The sequence below is a fragment of the Octopus bimaculoides genome, chromosome 4 (genome assembly GCF_001194135.2).
Source record: "Octopus bimaculoides isolate UCB-OBI-ISO-001 chromosome 4, ASM119413v2, whole genome shotgun sequence".
NCBI classification, from domain to species: Eukaryota; Metazoa; Mollusca; class Cephalopoda; order Octopoda; family Octopodidae; genus Octopus; species Octopus bimaculoides.
Genome location: NC_068984.1, coordinates 87,512,468 through 87,522,476, shown reverse-complemented (window position 1 = coordinate 87,522,476; position 10,009 = coordinate 87,512,468). Strand labels below are relative to the sequence as shown.

Here is a 10,009-nt window from a genome sequence, read left to right as displayed (position 1 = left end):
AATAATAATAATAATAATAATAATAATAATCCTTCCTACTATAGGCACAAGGCCTGAAATTTTGGGGGAGGGGACCAGTCAATTATATCAACCCCAGTGCATAAATGGTACTTAATTTATCGACCCCCAAAAGGATGAAAGGCAAAGTCGACCCTAGCAGCATTTGAATTCAGAACATGAAGACAAACAAAATATAGCCAAGCATTTTGCCCGGTGTGTTAACAATTCTGCCAGATCACCACCTTAATAATAATAATAATGGTTTCAAATTATGCCACAAGGGCAGCAATTTTGAGGGAGCGGGTGAGTCGATTACATTGACCACAGTGTTTCACTGATACTTAATTTATCGACCCCGAAAGGATGAAAGGCAAAGTCAACCTTAGTGGAATTAGAACGCAGAACATAAAGAGCCAGAACAAAATATTGCAAAGCATTTCGCCCAATGTGCTAACAATTCTGCCAAATAATAATGTTGGAAGGGGGCTGGTGGACCTGGAAGGATGAAAGACAAAAGTTGACCACGGCAGAATTTGAACTCAAAACATAATGCTGGAAGAAGTGTCACAAAGCATTTTTTCTATCACAGCAATGAATATCACTTTCACCATCATTATATTTTTGTAATCACTGTAATGTTTCCTCCAAATGTAAGCAACACGAAATACATGTCTGTCACACAATGAAAAACAAATGCATGACTTAATGCCAAGCTGTCAAAGTGCCATTCCAATACAATCAATCATACAAATTGCTCACCTTTCACATGGAATTAATTATGTGCAATGTGGTTAGAAATGGAGTAGTACAGAAACAATTGTAACTAATAATAAAGTTGTGCTATATCAATTCTTTGTCTTCTTATATATTCACACAGTTTAAGAAAGGTGAGTAAGCTGAAACTTTGAAGTCACTGTCAACCTTGTAAAAGTTGAATAAACACATACTTTACTAAAAAGAATTGAGTAATCCATGTTAAATTGATTTTATAAAGAACATGACATAAAAACAAACATAATAGGCATGTGTGTGTGTGTGGGGAGGGGGTGTATTTATGATGGCAATAATCAGATTAATAATATAAAGAATTCCAAATGAAAATATCTTGTAAAGAAAATAAATACCTCTGTGAAAGCAGTATCTCTAGTGTGAAAAGCTAGAGACCAAAACCAAGCATGAGCAGAAATCTGGAAAATAAATAAAAATCAATAATGAAAATTTTAAAAAAGAAAAATTTACATAGGTGCAGCAGGTGTGGTAAGAAGTTTGCTTCCCAACCCAATGATTCCAGGTTCAGGCCTACTGTGTGGTACTCTGGGCAAGTGTCTCCTGCTCTAGCCTCAGGCTCACTAAAGCTTTGCGGGTGGATTTGGCAGACAGAAACTGAAAGGAGCCTGTTGTGTGTGTGTGTGTGTGCGCGCGCGCACGCGTCTTTGTGCCTGTGTTTGTTCTCCACCAACACTTGACAACTGGTGTTGGTGTGTTTATGTGCCCATAACTTGGTGGTTCAGAAAGAGACTGATAGAATAAGTACCAGGCTTAAAAAGAAAGTACTGGGGTCAATTAGCTTGACTAAAATTCCTCTCAAGGAATGACCAGTCTAATGACTGAAACAAGAGGAAAATAAAAGACAGAATGCTTGAGTAGTAAAAAAAAATTGTAATACCACTGAAATGCATTTTATATGTTAAATAATATTAGAAAAAATAAAATATTACAGATATAATAAATCAGAGATTATGAATACAATAAATCTATAGTTCATAAAAATATATTTAAAATATTTTTACACACATACATATTTGTTTAACTATACTTCAAAAATTACTATTCAAACAGAAAACTACCAGCTCATATGACTCCTCATCCCCTAAATAAAAAAGGTTTCCTATTATCATATTGTTTACATACCCTATTTCACCAATGTAAAATCTAATATAATAAGAGCCTTCCTAACTCTAATAGACACAAGTACATCCTTCATGAATGCTAACATAGAAAACTTCTTCACAGACACAACCATAAAATCATTAAAGCATAACAAACATGAAAAATATAATGCATACATTCACCAACAAAAGAGAAAATATATATTCATGCAGAAACCCAAATATAAGGTGACTAGATAAATCCTTCAACACAGAAGCAATAATTTATAAAGCAGAGCTCAACCTTGAGGTAATACATAAACATTACCAATGCCCCCCTTTAAGTACACAGATAAGAATTACAATAAAAAAAATTGGCTAACCACATCATGTGAAAATTGAAAGAAAACATTTCATAATACAGTGCCAAATGTTGAATCCAAGAAAGATCCAAATCCTACAAGATGGGAAGTAAATGATGTGACTTGTGTACAGCAGAGAAGTAGAAAATGCATGAAAATGAGTAATATATATCATCAAATCATTTCACCATGGATCACAGCATGCATATTATATCTGAACACCATTTCAATGACCTGTGATATATAGCTACAACGCACATATTGTGTGAAGCGTTGAGATATAGTTGAGTACTTAATATTCAAAAAGCAACATTAAAGGGTATAAATTTATACCACTTAGACTACTCTACCAAAACTAGTTGCTTTCAAATAAACTTTACATGAGAAAACTACCAGAATAAACCCAAGGACTTAGTGAAGTGCAATGCACTGGAAGACAGTCTTTTTTGACTGACTTAGGTGACATGCTATCATACAGTTATGGGATTAAGATACAAAACTACTCTCTGACAACCAAGGCCTCTAAGACACTTTAAAAGTGACTCCCAAGATCTATAAATGAAGATTAGATTCTATTAGTATAATAATGCTCTTCAAACCAAGCACAAACACAACGTAAAACAAATTTAGCACTTCAATAAAGCATTAATCTTTCCATTCAAAAGTAGAAACCTACATGAAGGATAAGAAACTGTACTTATAGCTACTTAACAATAACATCACCCAAAACTACATAAAATCAAACATGAACATATAGTTGTAATGAAACAAAACACAGTAAATAAAACAAAACAAAACTAAAGACTAGACAATAGCTTGGAGGTTTTAGCTAAACTTCGGGCATTTATAACCATAATGGATCATCAAGAAAGCTTTGCAGCTAATCTGAAGTGCAGATTAATCAACCAAGCTAAATTTCCATGATAAGACAAATTAATAAAGAGATACCAAAAAGCATAAAATAAAATTAAGAAAGGCCACAAGCCTATACAAATGGATTAATAGTAATGCATCATTTTGCTGATTCAAGACTATCGACAAAAAGCACACCTACAGATTTTTGTCAGTTCAACACTGCCAATTTTTACCTCCTCCATATCCCAAACCTTACTAAGGTTGTGCAAAGTACTACTAATAAATAAATGTAAATATTGATATAATAATACATGCTAAGTAAAATTTTACTGCTTGAAAGAACGAGTTTCTTTGATGTAAACATGGGGCTATATAGCGAGATATAGGCTATATTGTATGGTTAAACATCTTAGATATACTTGCTAAGAAATTCATCATCGTAGACTTTGCCCATTACATGGACCATGGGTTAGTCTTACCAAGAAGCATTAATTGCTACATTTTAGACAAATGACAGCATTATTAACAATTTTAGCACTTTCAGACTTAAAATAACTATTAATAACTACTGTTGACTCCTTTATTGTCTCACAAGGGAGACGCAATGGCCCAGTGGTTAGGGCAGCGGACTCGCGATCATAGGATTGCGGTTTCGATTCTCAGACCAGGCGTTGTGAGTGTTTATTGAGCGAAAACACCTAAAGCTCCACAAGGCTCCAGCAGGGGTTGGTGGCGAACCCTGCTGTACTCTTTCACCACAACTTTCTCTCACTCTTACTTCCTGTTTCTGTTGTGCCTGTAATTCAAAGGGTCAGCCTTGTCACACTGTGTCACGTTGAATATCCCCGAGAACTACGTTAAGGGTACACGTGTCTGTGGAGTGCTCAGCCACTTGCACGTTAATTTCACGAGCAGGCTATTCCGTTGATCGGATCAACTGGAACCCTCGACGCCGTAAGCGACGGAGTGCCAACACATTTGTCTCACAAGATTTAACAACTAGCTTAAATAAAACTTTCAGTAAATCAAAGTCTCATAATGATATAGGATCATGCCACCACAACACCATCATAGTTTTCATGCTTTTCATTTACAACGTTAGCAAAAGGGTCTCCAGACTGTCTGTGAATATTCAATGAGGCAGCTCCAACTACAGTAAAACCTTAAAAGATAGTAGATGAAAAAGAGACAATTATCTGCTCAAATCAACCCCAGCACCATGAATATAAAATCAAACTTTACACTTACTATAAAATCAAATATCACAAGAAATTTCTTAACTCTATAGACAAATATTTCCCTCCAGAGCACTTAGAAAACTTTTAAATAGACACCACCTTAAACTTAGCTATAGGCACCACACATAAGAAAGACTACAAAACTGGCTAACTACATTACCATTAAACTCAAAGAAAGAACTTCAGAATAACAGGTTCAAATAGAAAATCTTAGAAAGATCCAAACCCTATAAAACTAAAACAGGTGTAACCTGTGCACAACAGAGAAAAGGAAAATCTTCAAAAAACTTCATAACCAAGAGCTCTATTTAAAACCATATAAAATCTATTTGGAATAGCAAATACTTTAAAAATTACTCACTTTCACCTCTGATAAGAACCACATGCATGCACACATATCTGATATTACTTCACCGTAGATTTCTTTGCTCTTTTTCAGCTTTCCACTCATCAACATTCACCTACTTTATTTTTTTCCTTATCTTCTCCTTCTTCAGTTATTATGTGTCCTCCCTCTTAATAGAAATTAATCTCTTGTAATTACAATTTTTCACCTTCAACTTAAAACAAACATGATTTTTTCCCAGCAACGTCAATTTTACCTTCTCATTTAACTCTTGTTTTCTCAACACAAGTTATTTGCCATGACACAAGTAATCTTCCAAAGAAATTTTTTACAAACTATTTCTTTTTTTTTTCCATATCCTATGGGGTTAAGCAGGGACTGAAAGACCACAAATCCAATGGTAACCAATACAAATTAACTTGTACTGGCTTTATAAATCTAAATACATTACTTCATGTATAAAATCTTGATACTTTTGATATTATGTATTAAGTATGATATTTATTCATTCATTTTAATATCCATCTTTCCATGTTTCTGAAGATGAAATAGACTACCACAAAAAAAAAAAAATTAGATGAAGGTAACATGCAGAGAACTGCATCAATTACACAACCATTTTTGAAACAGCTGTAAAAGTTGAGCAGCATACTTTTTTTTCTCTTATTTCCATATGCATCTATCTACCAAACTATGTCATATCAACAATATAGACTTCCTTTCTACCTTATTCTGGTGTCAATCAGTTTACATCACAACTATTAAGAACTTTCATAGTCAAAACTTTTACTGACATCCTGCTGTATATACACTTTTATGTATTTGTTTTATTCTATATGTTGTATAAGTATAAATGTCATAATCTCACGACACCCATTGTCTGCTGTACACACATACACATATATACATGCATTTATACATATATATACACACATACATGCATGTATATACATACATTTATATATATACACACATATACACATATAAATATATATACATATTCATACATGTATACAAAAGAAACAGGCTTGGAAGGACTGGAAGAACGGTGGTAGCAGGGAATTGTATCAGACTGCTAGAAGGGAAGCTAGGCGACAGGTTTATTTAGCCAGAGGGGGAGTAGATAAGAAAAAATTTGCCAATATTCTGCGCCGTGAGGACCAAAGACTTGAGGTATTTCGTGTTGCAAGACAGTGTGTGAGAGAGAATCGTGATGTCGTAGGAGAGAAATGTGTTCGCATGGATGATGGTACGCTTGCACTAAACAAGGCTGCAAAGAAAGAGGTTTGGAGACACCACTACGAAAGATTGCTCAATAATGTTATGTGTCATTCAGTCTATCAAGTATGTGTGTGTGTATGATGGTAAATTCTGATTGGTTCTTTTCCTATGTACAAAACCTGCTGTAAATATTTTTGCAAATAAATGTTTTTTTTAAGCTAGTCTTATCTACAGCGTGCGTAGACCTGAATTACATAATACTGGAACAGGACTGGTACTTATTAACTGGCGACAAGTATAGACATGTGTGTTATGCTGCATTTACCCACACAACTGTGGAGTACTACTTCAAACAAACCATCCCCTGCTATATGAAATCGCTGGAAACGTTCATTTTTGGATTATTTAGAACTACTTCTGATACTACAACCAACCATTAATGTATCAGAATGTCACAAAATAAAGTTACTACGCTAATTTCTTAGGGAAGAAGGACAAAGACACTTCGATGCCTTGAGAATTATGGAATCTGCCACATTAACTAAAGTGTTTGGTTTACTGAATGAACTTTGAGGGTCTGCTAAAAATGTGTACACAGCACGTTACTGTTTTACAAAATTAAATCAGAAATCTGAAGAAGATTGCAATGATTTTGTTGCCAGAATACAAGCTTTACCTGAATGTGAATACAATCTGATTCCTCCAAAAATGTTTGAAAATGAAATGGCTTTGCAATGTCTGTTTTCCAGTATTCTAAATTGCTTTCAGAAGAAGAATTAAAGATTATTTAGGAAAGAGCTTTTGCTATAGTTTGTCAAAGTAAAAACATTTCACATCGGCTAACTAAATTTTCTATACAAACAGACAGATGCTGTGCAACCCATTACGTCTACAAAAACTTGACTATCTAATCTTACAGAAAAACAGTTTACTTGTTATTGTTGTGAATTTAAACATTATTCTCCATCTCACAGAGCAATGACAGGAAACCGGGACCTTTGGAGATACGCTGTGATTGAGAAGACCCAACGATGGTGTATTGCAAACAGTGTAGCTGCTAGAATAAGAATAGCCTGGGCAAAGTTAAGAGAGCTCCTACCTTTGCTGGTGACAAAGGGCCTCTCGCTCAGAGTAAAAGGTAGATGGTATGACGCATGTGTGTGAACTGCCATGCTACATGGCAGTTAAACATGGGCTGTGACTGCTGAGGACATGCGTAAGCTTGCAAGGAATGAAGCCAGTATGCTCTGCTGGATGTGTAATGTCCGTGAGTATACACGACAGAGTGTAAGCGCCCTGACAGAAAAGTAGGATTTAAGAAGCATCAGATGTGGTGTGCAAGAGAGACAACTGTGCTGCTATGGTCATGTGTTGCAAATGAATGAGGACAGCTGTGTGAAGAAGTGTCACACCCTAGCAGTTGAGGGAACCTGTGGAAGAGGTAGACCCAGGAAAACCTGGGATGAGGTAGTAAAGCACGACCTTCAAACATTAGACCTTACCAAGGCAATGACTAGTGACCGAGACCTTTGGAGATATGCAGTGCTTGAGAAGACCCGACAAGCCGAGTGAGACCATAGTTCATGACGCAAACCACTAGATGTAACCAGCCCATTCATGAATACCTCCTCATTCATTAGACAATAATCCTTGTTTGTGAAGACATTGAGGCAAGTGAAATCAAAATTTCAGACGTGGCCAATGACAGTGCAGCCTGATTGGCACTCATGCCAGTGGAACATTAAAAGCACATCTGAACGAGGGATGTAACCGGCCCACTTATGAGTACCAGTTATTCATTGGACAATGAACTTTGCTTGCAAAGACCTATTGAGGCAAGTGCAAACAAATCAAAATCGCTGACATAGTCGATGACAATACTGCATGATTGGCACTCGTGCCAGTGGAACGTTAAAAGCACATCTGAGCGTGATCGTTGTCAGGGCCATGGATTGGCTCCCATGCCGATGATACGTGTAAAGCACCATTTAAGCATGATCACTGCCAGCGTCGCTTTACTGGCACATGTGCTGGTGGTACATGAAAAACAATATTTGAGCGTGGTCATTGCCAGTGCCGCCGGACTGGCTCCCATGCAGGTAGCACGTAAAAACGCTTCTTGAGCGTGGTCGTTGCCAGAACCGCCTGACTGGCCCTCGATCCGGAGGCACATAAAAGAACCCACACACACACACACACATATATACATATATACATGGGTTGGACAAAATAATAGAATTACCTAGTATCATAGCATCATAATTTTGAAATATCTATAAAACTGTCAAAAGCTTGTTTACATTACATTTATGTTTTTTTATTTATTATTAGTGTTGCTTAATATATTTTGCTAAAATTGCTGTTTCTTTTCAGATATCACCAGAAAAAGGTAATTACAATTCATTAAAATGACAGATTTATCAGGCTTTCACAGAGGTTAAATTATTGGTGCTTGTATGGCAGGCGCTAGCATAAAGAAAATAGCCAAAATGTTTGGTGTATCAAGAAGTACTGTCTTGAAAGTAATGACAGCCTTTGAGAAAGAGTGAAAAACCTCCTCATCGAAATAAAACTCCGGAAGAAAACCAAAACTTTCAAATAGAGACTGTCTGACTCTTATGCGATTTATTAGAAAGGATCACAAAAGTACAGCTCCCAAAATTACTGCAGAGCTTAATGACCACCTTGAGAGCCCAGTTTCCACAAAAACTGTTTGCTGGGAGCTGCACAAAGACATATTTCACAGGAAGGCTGAAATCAGAAAACCACTACTCCCAAAAACAAATGTTGCAAAGCATTTAGAGTGGAGTAAAAACCTACAGAATTGTTCCCTAGAGCAGTGGAAGAATGTTATTCTCTCAGACGAGTCATCCTTTACCTTATTTCCAACCACTGGCTGAATATACATGTGGAGACAGCCAAAAGAAGCATTTGACCCAGACTGCCTTCTTCCAACTGGAGGGGGATCTTGGAAATCTGCCGACCCAATGGTTTCCCTTCGTGACAGAATTAATAGTCAAGACTATTTAAGCATTTTATCTGATCAAATTCATCCTATGGTTGCGGAACTGTTTCTGGAGGGAAATGCAATCTTTCAGAATGATAATGCACCAATTCATGCAGCTAAAGTGGTTACTGAATGGCACGAGGAACATTCTAGTGAAGTTGAACATCTTATCTGGCTACCACAGTCCTCAGATCTCAATATTATTGAACATTTATGGTGCATCTTAGAAAAACAAGTAAGGAGTCGATATCCTCCACCATCATCACTACAAGAACTGGAGACTGTCTTAGCTTTGGAAACAATTCAAACTTTGTACAAGTCCATACCTCGTAGAATTGAAGCTGTAATTACTGCCAAAGGCGGTCCTACCCCATATTAAAATAAATTTGTTTGAAATTTTAAGGTGTCCAACCCCTGTATATCATAATATAAATAATATATAATACACACACACACACACACACACACACACACACACACACATATATATATACATATGCATAATGCATATATGGGTACAGGACGTCGCCAACAGTAGACAACATGAAGTATAAAAACAAATGAGTTAAATACACAAACAATGAGAGAAAAAATGGAAAACAGAACAAGTAACACAAAGAACGACCCTTCATCAGTTGTCAGCTGTCTATCTACTTCTCATTTCGAGCATTCAACAACAATATGAATCTTCGAAGACAGTTGCTCCCATAAATACTCAAACACTCTAAAATGTTTGTATTGGAACTTTCACGTGAATGCCAAGCAGTACAGCATGTTGTTTCCAAATTTCTGGCAGAGTGAATCACGTCAATGTACTGGTTTTCTCACAGATAGTGCCCAACTAACCCTACTATACTGTGTAGACAAAATCAAAAACAATGCGCATGCACAAAATTAAAAATATAAAATGGCAACAATTTACCCAATGTACCCTGTATATACTGTATCATAGCATTTGGTAGCCAATACACAGAGAAGAGCTTTGGAAAGCACACTATAAGGATGTTATCCAGATTATATATATATATATGTGTGTGTGTGTGTGTGTGTGTACTTGTATATGTATATGTGTGTGTGTGTGTGTGTATTTGTATATGTGTGTGTATATATAT

At 36.1% G+C, this 10,009-nt stretch overlaps 1 protein-coding gene across 6 annotated transcripts in view; it reads right to left on the bottom strand.

Moving 5' to 3' along the window:
• LOC106870209 (post-GPI attachment to proteins factor 3) overlaps window positions 1–10,009 on the bottom strand; it is a 71,175-nt gene that overhangs the window by 17,724 nt on the left and 43,442 nt on the right. For all 6 annotated transcript variants that reach the window (XM_014916212.2, XM_052967209.1, XM_052967210.1 and 3 more), the window contains one exon: window positions 1,125–1,187. In XM_014916212.2, the coding sequence (XP_014771698.1) occupies window positions 1,125–1,187 (63 nt within the window). The remainder of the gene's footprint in view (window positions 1–1,124; window positions 1,188–10,009) is intronic.